This window comes from Siphateles boraxobius, unplaced genomic scaffold (assembly GCF_051911475.1).
Source record: "Siphateles boraxobius isolate OS27281-9 unplaced genomic scaffold, OSU_SipBor_1 22, whole genome shotgun sequence".
NCBI classification, from domain to species: Eukaryota; Metazoa; Chordata; class Actinopteri; order Cypriniformes; family Leuciscidae; genus Siphateles; species Siphateles boraxobius.
In genome coordinates, this window is record NW_027508833.1 from 31,593,253 (window position 1) to 31,607,500 (window position 14,248).

Genomic DNA, 14,248 nt, shown 5'->3' on the forward strand with positions numbered 1-14,248 from the left:
GTCGCTTTTCTTATGCTAACTTCTGCTTTTCAGGTATAAGAGGAAGGGAGACTCATGCCTAGGTTTGGACTTTAGGATGCAGGATGTAAACTGGGCCGACAGAGGCCCAGAAAAGAAACGGCTGGTCAAGAAACCTGAGCGCTATTTCTGTCCTTCCACCCTTCAGCGGCTCCGGTCAGATAGTCTGCCGGCTTTGCCCAGACTCTCTGAGGGCAGTGCCGCCACCTCTGAATCCTACATCAAGCTCCCAGCCTGCACTGAAGAGCAGGGCTCTTCCACCCAGGCACCTGTATCATGGGTCAATCCGCTCGGCATCTATGACCCTGGAACCTCTCTGTGGTTGGAGGGCAAGGGTCAACCGGAGGTCAAGGGAGATCAGCAGGGCGTTAAGGTTCAAGGAAGCAGCAGCACCCTTCTGAGCGCACGAGTGGAGGAGTTTAACAGGAAGCTACGGGAGAATCCTACAGACATCCAGATGTGGCTGGACTTCGTACACTTCCAGGTAGGCCTCCAGAGATTAAATGGACCAGTTTAATAGTTTCCTTTTTACCTATCTTACAAATCTGTCTTTTTGTCTCTGATCAGGATGAGCTGGCCTTCGGTTCTGGGTCTTTCTCTGCTAACACTGACTGCGACAGTGACATGAGAAAGATGTCTATTCGTGCTGTGCTGGAGAAGAAGCTGTCCATAGTGGACAGGGCGGTGGAAAGTAACCCTGCCAACGTGGACCTGAAACTGGAGAAACTCCGCTTGTGCAAGGAACTATGGGAGCCTGTCGTCCTGCAGAAAGAGTGGAAGAAACTAGTGTTTGTCCATCCAAACAGTGCCTCTTTATGGAGGAAGTACCTCCTCTTCACACAGAGTCATTTCAGCACTTTCTCAGTGTCAAAGGTCAACGGCGTATTTGGAAAATGTCTGAGCACGCTCAGTGCAGTCCAGGATGGCAGTATGGTGTCTCATCCTCCACTTCCAGGCACACAGGAAAGCCTCTTGGGTACAGCGATATTTTTTACTTGTCAATTGTAGATACTTGCCAAATGTATCATTTTTAGACTGCTCAGATTTTCCACCACGGTGTTCCTAATGTCTCCTAGTGTCCTCAGATCATTTTTGCATGGTCATAGTTTGGGTTTTATTTCTTTTTGCATCCGTGGTTGTTTTTCTTCTCCCTCCCCTTATGTTGCTGTGACAGCAGTTGGGTGGAAACTGTAAACTTGTTTTGATTACATGCATAAATATTTGTAGAGTTAAGTAGCTCGTGTGTGTGTGTGTGTGTGTGTGTGTGTGTGTGTGTGTGTGTGTGTGTGTGTGTGTGTGTGTGTGTGTGTGTGTGTGTGTGTGTGTGTGTGTGTGTCTGTCTGTGTGTGTGTGTGTGTGTGTCTGTCTGTGTGTGTGTCTGTGTGTGTGTCTGTGTGCGTGCATGTGCGCGTGTGTGTAAAAAGTGATGATGTGGTGTTTTTGAGGTGGATTGTAATGTTTTTTGTCAGCTAGTTTAGAGGGTGTATTGTGTGGTTCAGTTTAGAGAAAGACAGACAGTGAGTCATAACACAAACATCACTGTCCTGGGTGTCCCCGCACTGGGATTCGCCGAAATGAACCATTAATATTAATAACCATTAATATGCCATTAATATCGGTGTGTGTGATCAGATTTTGAGCCAGACCCCTTGCTGTTCTGTGCTCTCTATCACTGGGTTGTCCATTAGCGTAATTAAACAATTACCCCGATAGGTCGGGTCAATGTGCTGCCTTTATCTGGATCAGCACTCCCAGCACTTTGCTGAGCTGAAATTTACACTCATATTATGCAATTAATTTTACACAGATTGGACCAGACTGATTATGAGGTCTAATGTCTATAGTGCAATACAAATAAAGGTCTGACATTGTTATTGTAATGTGAGGGGCCAATGTTGAATACTAAGAACACATAAGGTTCTGAAATTAGTTGCAGGGGTAGTTTATCCAGAAAACTACCATATTTTACTAACCCTCATGCTGTTCTAAATATTAAAAAATAAATAAAAAAACATACAGGTTTGGAACAGCATTAGGGTGAGTGAAAGATTAAGTTGGGTAAATTATTCCTGTGACTCTGTGCTTCCCTCTTGTGTTCAGAAGTGGCAGTGCCGTATTAAGTATTTCAATGTTGTTTTAAGGTTAAATCTTCATTTGATTTATATTTATTCTTATTTCAGGTATATATTTAATAATCCATGATCAGAACTCAAGTGAAACAAAGTATTCTCTCTTTTCTGGCAGATATCTTCCTACAGCAGTGCCATTTCCTGCGGCAAGCAGGTCACATAGAGAAAGCCGTGTGTCTCTTCCAAGCCCTGCTGGACTTCACTTTCTTCAAGCCAGACAGTGTGAAAGATCTGCCCACTAGACAGCAGGTATACAAACAAATACAAAAGCATTAAAACCCTGGTGTAAAAGTTGCGTCCTTTAATTCATTTCCTCTGAAGCATTGTCACTACAGCCATACAATTTACGATGATAAACGTCTTTGGCATTCTGTTTCATTCGATTGCGCTCTATCTCATTGTTTATGAATGCATATTATGTCAGCACCCCCTAGGAAACGTGTCCTGTTGGGGTCAGGTTGAGCCCTAAACCCATGGAATTAAACTGGTCTTCCTTAAAACAAAATAGTCAAGTAATTTTCAGGCAACCCACCAACTCAAAATATGTAACCGCTTTTACTGTGCCGTGAAACTGTAACTCTGTAGTCCATTTAAGATAAACGTGAGATCTGTGGTAAAAATATTTAACAATTATAAAAGTATATACAGCAGAGGCATAACTATATATGCTATATATACTATACAGGAAGAGGGGTTAATGTGAAACTGTGGTTGTTCTGGCCTCTTCGTTTCGGTCAAAGGATTTGCTGAAGAGGCATATTCACATGCACTGTTGCTTTTTAAAAAAAACTGTTTCTTTAACGGCAGAAATATCTGTTCTATCAACAGCCACATACACATTCTGCTGAGCAAGACCTAAAAAGTCCTAGAAAGTCAGACCACGCTCTGTCCAAGACAATTTCAACATGAACTTGATAGGCTCAAAAGCGATTGTTGGTGATTATTAAAAACGTGATATGCATTTCAGTCTGTGATTGTTTACTCCTATTATACCCACCTCACATTCTTACTTATGGTAGATAACTGTGAACCTTTGTTTCTTTAAATTTTTTTATCCTTAAACTTTAGGAGATATTAATTAGTGACGTGCACATCACTGTTGCATTAATCATCCTTTCATCGCCTTACCACTCCTGGTGTCTTTCTCTGATTGGCTGAGCAAGTTCTTGGTGCTGGTTGAGTTTGGTACTGCAGTATAAGGTAGTTTTGACACTTCGGTGTGGTTTCACAGACAGCTTAGATTAAGTCAGTATTAGGCCTTAGTTTAATTAGGACATTAGCTTTTATAAATATGCGTTTTAAAATACGTTACTGGTGTGCATCTTGAGACAAAACAATGGCACTGACAAATTTTAAGATATGTCAGTGTAAGTTGCTTTCAGTTAAAACAGCTCAAACATGCATTTTAGTCTGTGACAAGCTTAAAGGGTTAGTTCACCCCTAAAATGAGAATTCTGTCATTAATTGCACACCCTCATGTCATTCCAAACCCCTAAGAACTTAGTTCATCTTTGGAACACAAATTAAGATATTTTTAATCAAATTTCTGAACCACCCATAGGCAGCAATATCTTAATATCCGAAGATGAACGAAGGTCTTACAGGTTTGGAACGATATGAAGGTGAGTAATTAATGACACATTTAATTTTTGGGTGAACTACCCCCTTTAAGCCTTGTCTGTGAAACCGGGGGATTGTGTGATAGCTGAATGGTGAAGTCTCATTTAATTTGCAGTTAAGTACACACTTTACGGCGCTTTTATGTGAAAGTCGTACTGCTAGTGATTCTACAAATGGATTTCTCCGTGAAAACCAGGAAATATCAGTATTTTAAAACCCAAGACTAAAAAAGGCTTGAACCTATAACCTATTTGGCACAGATACTCTCTAAGGGCCACTATTTTGGAAAAAGGCGTTGGCCACTCAAAAATTCAATGTGGCGGCGAATTTTCAAGATGGCCGCCATTGCCAAAGGCAAAGCCCCAACTTTTGTCCCCAACCCGCATCTCCTCCCGCAGCTTTTGTCACAGACCCACGAATGAGGCATCAAATCGTTCGGATTATTCGGAAATGGTGTGCTATGACTTTTATAAGTGATCGGGGGTACGATGTTCGCCCCAGGGGCGAAAAAGCGGCCGAAAAAAATCCCATAGACTTAACATTGCGACAAACTTTGACGATTCATAGCTCCGAGCGAGGATTTCGCAGAAACGTGTGGTTTACCACATTTCAAGAGGCTGGCAGGCTCTGTAAGAACATACCTCACAACGGTGTAAAAGTTGCACCCCTGGGGGGCAGGCGCTGCCCAAAGTTGCCCCATTGACTTAATATGGTGTAGGACGGCCCATGAAATTGTCACGTGATGAAGAAAATAAGGAAGACGAGGATTCAAGTGCAGGAAGGTAAGTTTAATTAAATGACTACAAAACAACATGAAAACTGAAAACCAAAACTGAGACACAGGAAACACAAGGGAAATAGATAATAACGAACCAACACAGGACTGCAAACACAAGGAGACTAAATAGGGAACAAATGACAGAAGGTAACAAGCAAGACAGGTGAGGGAGATAATACAATTAACAGGTAACGAGATGGGAGGGGCTGACAATAGACAGGAGAGCACATGGCACAAAGGAAACACATGACAAGCCATGTGCTCACAATAAACAGAACTAGAACACAAGAACATGACAAACCGGGAATGTCAGACCTCTGTCACCAACTAAGATAAGACCAGACAGAAGTGACAGAATCCTGACATTACCCCCCTCTAAAGGGACGCCACGTGGCGTCCCTAAAGAGAGACATAAAACCGAGACGGGAACAAAAACATACACAACCCAACACCACAGCAGACAAGTCAGATACACCAAAAACAGAGACCAAGAAGGGGGAAAAGGGGAGCCAAAACAGAACCAAATATGAAAGTCAATCAAGTCCCAAGCATTGACCAGGGAGGTTCAGGCCTATCAAAAGTCCTGGCTGAGGCCCAGGGTGGTGCAGGCTGTGTAGGTTACCAGGGCGGAGCAGGCCCTTCGGGCGGCCATGGCGAAGCAGATAGTCTATTGGGCTGCCAGGGCAAAGCAGACTACCTATCGGGCGGCCAGGGCGAAGCAGACGACCCATCGGGCGACCAGGGCGGAGACGACAGTCCATCGGGCGGCCAGGGCGGAGACGACAGTCCATCGGGCGGCCATGGCGGAGGAACAGGAACAGACCCTGGCTCAGGCTCAGGAACAGACACCAGCTCAGGCACAGGAACAGACACCGGCTCAGGAACAGACACCGGCACAGGAACAGGAACAGACACAGGCTCGGTGGCGGCCATCTTGTTCGGAGGCACTGGATCGGCAGACGTGACGCGAGCGGTCCCTGGATTGGCAGACGTGACGCGAGCGGTCCCTGGATCGGCAGACATGACGAGAGCGGTCCCTGGATCGGCAGACTTGACGCGAGCGGTCCCTGGATCGGCAGACTTCACGCGAGCGGTCCCTGGATCGGTAGATTTGACGCGAGCGGTCCCTGGATCGGCAGACGTGACGTGAGCGGTCCCTGGATCGGCAGACGTGACGCGAGCGGTCCCGTGATGCGAGCGGTCCCTGGATCGGTAGACGTGATGCGAGCGGTCCCTGGATCGGCAGACTTGAAGCGAGCGGTCCCCGGATCGGCAGACGTGACGCGAGCGGTCCCTGGATCGGCAGACGTGACGCGAGAGGTCCCTGGATCGGCAGACGTGACGGGAGCGGTCCCTGGATCGGCAGACGTGACGCGAGCGGTCCCTGGATCGGCAGACGTGACGTGAGAGGTCCCTGGATCGGCAGACGTGACGGGAGCGGTCCCTGGATTGGCAGACGTGACGCGAGCGGTCCCTGGATCGGCAGACGTGACGCGAGAGGTCCCTGGATCGGCAGACGTGACGGGAGCGGTCCCTGGACTATCTGACCATATTATCTGACCGCATTAGTGCAGGACAAGGCTCTCAGGACATCAGAAGTTACAGGGACTGATGGCAGCTGTAAGTACACAGGCCAAAAATGTGCCAAAAATATCAATAACACATTTTCAACCAAAAACGAAGTTACGGTCTTTTGTGTTTGCACGGCAGCATATCTCTGCATCAGAACATCATATGGAGATGGGGGTTGGCTCTTTTGACTCATGCTAGCAAACAGGAGTTCCAACATGGTACACATGCTAGCTGTGAACAGCTACATGCTAATAGCGATTAAGTAAGTTTTAAATCATGCCAAGAAAATGCTAAGAACTCCAATAGTGACCATCTGTGACAACTACTAACCACCTACCAAACACCATAGCAACCACCCAGAATACCCTAGCAACCGCCTACCAACACCATAGCAACGACCCAGAACACTCTAGCAACCACCTAGCAACCACCTGAACAGATGAATAAGCCATATCTCGGCACCAGAACATCGTACAGACGTGTTTTTTGGCTCGTATGCAATCATGTCCCACACCCTAGCAACCGAGTGGCGAGTTTTGCCACTGCAAGCACCCACTCACATTTTCTTCTGGAAATGTACATTCTATGGCCATCTTGAAAATGGTCGCCATCTTGAATTTTTGAGTGGCACACACCTTTTTCCATGATAATGTTCCTTGAAGAATATTTGTACCAAATTTCATGATAGCATCACCATTTGTAAAAAAAAAATGTAAGTATTCAAGAAAAATGGCGGCCATCTCGAAAAATGGTTGCCATCTTGAATTTTTGAGGGACAAGCACTGTTTTCCAAAACAACATTCTGAAGAGAGTATTTTCACAAAATGTTATGCCTACATGATATCACTGTTTGAAAAATTGACAATTAGCATTTGACAGAAATAGCGGCCATCTTGAAAAAATGGCCATATTGAATTTTTGGGTGGCCAACGCCTTTTTCCCAAAAAAGGACCCTTGGAGAGTACCTGTGCCAAAGTTCATGCTTCTATACCAATTTGAACGATTCTCTTGAAATATGCCATTAATCTGCTGCACTATTACAGCAAATTTAGATTTTCTATATATGGTTAGCTTTAAATATTTCATAAAGAAAGGGTATAAATTCTATAAAAAGTTAAAAAAAATAATAATAAATGAATGGAAAAATCATGAAAATCTATTGGTCTAAATGTGTGGGAAATTTGATGGATTGTTGGCTTTTATTTGTTGTTCTACTTGTGTTTTTTAGGATATTTATAATCTTTCTATTTCTTTGTCCAGGTGGAATTTTTTGAGCCATTTTGGGACAGTGGAGAGCCCAGGATAGGGGAGCGGGGGGCTCGGGGTTGGAATGCTTGGATGCTTCAGCAGGAGAGAGGAGGATGGGTGATTCCACCTGAGCCAGGTGTTCTAACCAAACACAGTATACACACACACACACACAGATGTAGATAATTGCCAATGTACTATATAATGTAGCTGCTGGTTCAGCATTTAGTTCAAAGGCATTTTTAAGTTTGGTATTTCTGACTACACGGACATGGGTAAAAGCGAATACTCACAACCGGCGCAACGTTGTAGAATGTCTCTGAACAGATTCACGCCCACTTTTAGCGGAAAATAAACTAGACTTCCTATAGACTTCAATACAAAATAGCGTCACAAAACAACGTCCGTACACAGCCGACAGGCGTGAATATCTTAAGAAATCACTAAGATTAAACATGTCAAGTAATTATATGTCCACCCTGCCTGCCATAGAGCGTGAAAGATGCATCAACAAACTTAAAGGGTTAGTTCACCCAAAAATGAAAATGATGTCATTAATGACTCACCCTCATGTCGCTCCAAGCCCGTAAGACCTCCGTTCATCTTCAGAACACAGTTTAAGATATTTTAGATTTAGTCCGAGAATTTTCTGTCCCTCCATTGAAAATTTATGAACGGTATACATCATCAAAGTAGTCCATGTGACCTCAGTGGGTTAGTTAAAATGTTTTGAAGCATCGGAAATACATTTTGGTCCAAAAATAACAAAAACTACGACTTTATTCAGCATTGTATTGTCTTCCGGTTCTGTTGGGGATCCGCATTCACGAGTCCGCAGTGACGCTGATGACGTAAGACGCTGCTGACGTGTATCTGGTGCGTCCGTGTATTCGGGTTTAAATAAATATGGCTGGGCAAAAAAATGCAAGTCTTCCTCTATGTGGAAATCCTTAGACATATTTGTGAAGATTGTTTTGTTTCCAGCGTGCATCTCCCTCAGACTGTAAACGAAGCTCGGGCGCACCAGACACACGTCAGCAGCGTCTTACGTCAGCAGCGTCACTGAACGCGGATCCACAACAGAACCGGAAGACAATACAATGCTGAATAAAGTCCTAGTTTTTGTTATTTTTGGACCAAAATGTATTTCCAATGCTTCAAAACATTCTAATTAACCCACTGATGTCACATGGACTACTTTGATGATGTATACCGTTCATACATTTTCAATGGAGGGACAGAAAGCTCTCGGACTAAATCTAAAATATCTTAAACTGTGTTCTGAAGATGAACGGAGGTCTCACGAGCTTGGAGCGACATGAGGGTGAGTCATTAATGACATCATTTTCATTTTTGGGTGAACTAACCCTTTAATTTGGTCAATTTAAAAACATGTCCCTTCATTCTCCCAGCGTCAAATTGGTGTAACAACCCCACCAAGTGGCCAAAGGTGTCTTACCCGGACATTTACTCGTAGTCGTTCCTCATCGAGTAACCATGGTAAGCCAGTGAATGATTTTACTTCGTTTTTGAAAGTAAACATCTTTAAATGTATATATTATGTCTTATAATATACATTATAATATATTTTATAATATATATAACCCCACTGGGTGGGGTTGTTACACCAATTTGCAGGGCTCTCAAGTTTTATCAAAAGTTTAGAGTGAGATTTAGGGGAGGAGCCACCCAAATATTTGCAGTAGCGGTCCCTCGACCCAACCAAATTCGCTTCAATTTTTTGCTAGCAGTTCAATTTTGCCTATTGTTCATAATTGACCAGCACAAATGGAAATTATAACAATTGTTAAATCTGATAAAAAGACAAATTCATCCAAATAAAATAAATAGTTATATTTAAAAAATACAAATTTATTGAAAAATAAAAATAAATTTGACCCCAAACAAGCCAACTGAACATCAGTGCTCAATGTACATAACATTGTGTCATAACAACTTGCCCTGAGCACGTATGTCAAGACCCAAACCGGTCACCTTTACAGGGGTCATCGGATGCCCATTTTCCACAAGTTGGTATGATTCTTTTGGGTCTTCATGTAAAGTTTGAAACATACTTTGGTTAAAATTTCTCAATGGTTGTGTAAAACAACACCCTTTTTTACCTCTTCAAAAACAGCTCTGTTCACAGTGACCCGTTTCGGTGCATGTCTCTTTAAATGATAATGAGTAACAACTTTTTGGCTTTTTGAGGATTAAAAAAAAGTGAATGGATTTTTTTCATTGCATGGTGATTGTGTCCACACACTGCAAAGACACATTTATTTGCAAATACCATATAAAAGTGTATTTTGCATCCGATGACCACTTTAAAAGCAGTTTTTGCAATCAAAAATAATTTAGCACGAATTTGGCTATACTCCTCAACATCAGCTCTCACTGTCTTTGATCACAGGCAAGAGATATCGTCCAGGAATTGTAAAATCAAAATGCTAAAAAAAAATAAAAAAAAAAAAAAAAATGATGTCCGCAAACCGCATTCATCAGATCGTGCTCTTTCAACTTCCACTCCGTGTGTGCGCGTGTTGTCTAGTAACGAACGTGCTTGCAGCGGGAACACATAATTTACACGGAAACAACTAATTCTAATTTCTGATTGGCTGGTAGCTAGGATTTAACTCAGTATAACTTGAGACAGATGCTATGAACTCGGCAGAAACTTCCCTCCGTTTGCCTGCGCCTCGTCCATTAATTGTATAGCGGGACAAGTTCCCTTACTCCTCAGCGTGAGAAATACAAGGTGTGGCGTGTGAATGGGTTGAAATGCGTGTGTCTCACGCCCAATGCGTGAGACTTGAGAGCCCTGAATTTGATGCTGGGAGAATGAAGGGACATGTTTTTAAATTGCCCAAATTAAGTTTGTTGATGTATCTTTCACACTTTATGGCAGGCAGGGTGGACATATAATTACTTGACATGTTTAAACTTAGTGATTCCTTAAAGGGGTGGTAAAATGCATTTTTTCGAAGGCTTGATTGTGTTTGTGGGGTGCACTGTAACGTGTTCATGCTTCGTTTTTTAAAAATTGCATTATTTTTCATATATTTTACCTTTATTCTACACTGCTCTTACCCTCCTTGTAAAAACGGTCTGATGGTTTCCTGGTTCTATGATGCCAGTCCCTCAAAACTACGCAATGGGCTCAGATTGGTTAGCTGGCCCAGTGTGTTGTGATTCGCTAACCGTCTAGTGCACGTTTTCCGGAAACACGCCTCTTACCTTTAACGGTAGTTTGCTATGGTAGTTTGTGCTTTGGTGTACAATGGCGTCAATAAAACCAGTCGGACCCGGGGAAACGTTAGTGAAGATAATCGAGCAGAACCTGTTCAAGAATGGCTGTTAAACGACATTTCAGAAAGGTTTTTTTTTTTTGTTCTCTCATTACTTTTTAGATACGCTGTTATTTAATTGTACTAATTATTATAGAATTACAAAAAAATAAGCTTCATAAACATGAATTTCATATAATCGTTCTAACAAATTATACAACAGTTCTCAAAGGGATTTTTTTGAGTAAAGACTGCGGATCTATAGTGATCGTTTCTGAATGTATGCCACCGTTACATTTGTATTTTTAGAACGATTGTAGACATCTGTCGACAGAGCTATTAACCCAAAACGAACACTAAACATCGGCTGCTAAATCAAACACAGAACCATGTTTAGCATGCCTGTAGATGAACAAGCATGTAGATAAACATAAAAGCTCTAATCAAAGAATAATTTACACTAATTACAAGTTCGCTGTTGAGATTAAAAAAAAGTTTGGTACGTTAGGTGTTTGTCAGATACGTTAAGTATGAATGAGCATTTAACAAACCACCAGAGCCAAACAGCGTTGTCATTTGTTTACTTCCTTGCTACAACGTACAATTAACAATACGAACTATTACAGGAAAACACATTGACGAAAAATAAATCATACTTACAGGTTGTGGATCGTAAACAAAAGCTTCTGTTTTTAAAGTTGGAACTGCTCCATCTTTCAGGACAAGTCGATGTGCGATCCTGCATTTAGCTCAGGAAGATTGTGGAAGCTTTCCTCCGTAAGGTGCAGCACAGAGAGCGAGATTTGGGTCATAATTATGAGGGACCGAGTTAAAAATAAATTTTAACCATTGATCCCTAACTCCCTTGTCTCTAGGAAGGCTGAACAAAGTGGACCTGCAATCCGGATGAAAGTAACAGCAGCGTTTCGTCGGCATTGCGACAACTCATCTCCCAAACAGCAATATAAAATGGCCTCGCCCCGCTTATTAAGTATTCTCGGAGGAGGGGTTTATAATTGGATATGCTGACGTCAGCAAACCCAGAGGAATGTCGTGTAGTCCAAAAGCGGCTGTTTGCTGTAGTCCTTAGAAATTAAATTTTTTAAAAGCAAATATCTCCCTTGCTTTGAACTTTGAGCGCTGTAACTTTGCAGATGTTGTTTATGCTCAAACAGCAACATTACACACTAGCTAAAGTTACAAAAGTGAAATCGTGTTTTACCACCCGTTTAAGTTATTCACGACTGCCAGTTGTGTACAGACGTTGTTTTCTGACGCTATTTTGTATTGAAGTCTATGGGAAGTCTAGTTATTTTCCCCTAAAAAGGGGCGGTGACGAAATCGACAGTTAAGTTCCCGGATGTGCCGGTAGTACGTATGCTTGTCACATCATGGGATAAAGATAAAAACAGATAGATAAAAAGGTGTTGTCAACACAAGTTTTTTTCAGAACTGATGCCCAATTATCACAGCCATATCACCCTGTAGCCCAAGACTGGTTGCCCACTGAAGCTAAGCGGGGCTGAGCCTGGTTAGTACCTGGATGGGAGACCTCCTGAGAAAAACCAGGTTGCTGCTGGAAGACTTGTTAGTGAGGCCAGCAGGGGGTGCTCATCCTGTGGTCTGTGTAGGTCCTAACGCCCCAGTATAGTGACGGGGACACTATACTGTCAAAAAGCACTGTCCTTCGTACGAGACATTAAACTGAGGTCCTGACTCTCTGTGGTCATTTAAAATCCCAGGATGTCCTTCGAAAAAGAGTAGGGGTTTAACCCCGGCATCCTGGCCAAATTTGCCCCTTGGCCTCTATCCATCATGGCCTCCTAATCATCCCCATATATACTGATTGGCTTCATCACTCTGTCTCCTCTCCACCAGTAAGCTGGTGTGTGGTGGGCGTTCTGGCGCACTATGGCTGTCATCCATAGTGGATGCTGCACATTGGTGGTTGTTGAGGAGATTCCCCCTTCCATGTAAAGCGCCTTGAGTGCTGAGAAAAGCGCTATATAAATGTAACAAATTATTATAATAATTACAATACATCAAAGACTTCTATACCCCCCCCCCCACCCCCCCAAATCAAAGTTTTTGTATCGATTCTGAGAGCTAACATTACAGTGAACTCTGGTCTGCAGATGATGAAGATGAAGAAGAGCAGGAGGACTCAGAGATCAAAGACAAGACCAGGCCTAAATGGAAGATCTGGTTAGATGTAGAGACGTCCCGTGAGGCAAACAACTGGTTGCCGTGGAGACCAGATAAAACCAAGGGCCAATCAGAAGAGGACTGCGAGGACCCCGACAGGCAGGTGCGACTTTTGTTGGCAACCTGTTGAGTTGGCCCAAATGAAATCTGCAGATGTTTTTGCATTTTTGTTGAGGGAAATTTCTGCAAATGTACAGGTCCTTCTCAAAAATTAGCATATTGTGATAAAGTTCATTATTTTCCATAATGTAATGATAAAAATTAAACTTTTAGATATTTTTGATTCATTGCACACAAACTGAAATATTTCAGGTCTTTTATTGTTTTAATACTGATGATTTTGGCATACAGCTCATGAAAACCCAAAATTCCTATCTCAAAAAATTAGCATATCATGAAAAGGGTCTCTAAACGAGCTATTAACCTAATCATCTGAATCAACTAATTAACTCTAAACACCTGCAAAAGATTCCTGAGGCTTTTAAAAACTCCCAGCCTGTTTCATTACTCAAAACCGCAATCATGGGTAAGACTGCCGACCTGACTGCGGTCCAGAAGGCCATCATTGACACCCTCAAGCAAGAGGGTAAGACACAGAAAGAAATTTCTGAACAAATAGGCTGTTCCCAGAGTGCTGTATCAAGGCACCTCAGTGGGAAGTCTGTGGGAAGGTAAAAGTGTGGCAAAAAACGCTGTACAACGAGAAGAGGTGACCGGACCCTGAGGAAGATTGTGGAGATGGACCGATTCCAGACCTTGGGGGACCTGCGGAAGCAGTGGACTGAGTCTGGAGTAGAAACATCCAGAGCCACCGTGCACAGGCGTGTGCAGGAAATGGGCTACAGGTGCCGCATTCCCCAGGTCAAGCCACTTTTGAAGCAGAAACAGCGGCAGAAGCGCCTGACCTAGGCTACAGAGAAGCAGCACTGGACTGTTGCTCAGTGGTCCAAAGTACTTTTTTAGGATGAAAGCAAATTTTGCATGTCATCCGGATATCAAGGTGCCAGAGTCTGGAGGAAGACTGGGGAGAAGGAAATGCCAAAATGCCTGAAGTCCAGTGTCAAGTACCCACAGTCAGTGATGGTCTAGGGTGCCATGTCAGCTGCTGGTGTTGGTCCACTGTGTTTTATCAAGGGCAGGGTCAATGCAGCTAGCTATCAGGAGATTTTGGAGCACTTCATGCTTCCATCTGCTGAAAAGCTTTATGGAGATGAAGATTTAATGTTTCAGCATGACCTGGCACCTGCTCACAGTGCCAAAACCACTGGTAAATGGTTTACTGACCATGGTATTACTGTGCTCAATTGGCCTGCCAACTCTCCTGATCTGAACCCCATAGAGAATCTGTGGGATATTGTGAAGAGAAAGTTGAGAGACGCAAGACCCAACAC

The 14,248-nt window shown here is 43.1% G+C and overlaps 1 protein-coding gene across 2 annotated transcripts in view; it reads left to right on the forward strand.

Moving 5' to 3' along the window:
• Positions 1-14,248, forward strand: part of nrde2 (NRDE-2, necessary for RNA interference, domain containing) — a 36,433-nt gene that overhangs the window by 7,097 nt on the left and 15,088 nt on the right. For both annotated transcript variants that reach the window (XM_077239669.1, XM_077239668.1), the window contains exons 6-10: positions 34-502; positions 586-994; positions 2,263-2,396; positions 7,378-7,501; positions 12,788-12,960. In XM_077239669.1, the coding sequence (XP_077095784.1) occupies positions 34-502; positions 586-994; positions 2,263-2,396; positions 7,378-7,501; positions 12,788-12,960 (1,309 nt within the window). The remainder of the gene's footprint in view (positions 1-33; positions 503-585; positions 995-2,262; positions 2,397-7,377; positions 7,502-12,787; positions 12,961-14,248) is intronic.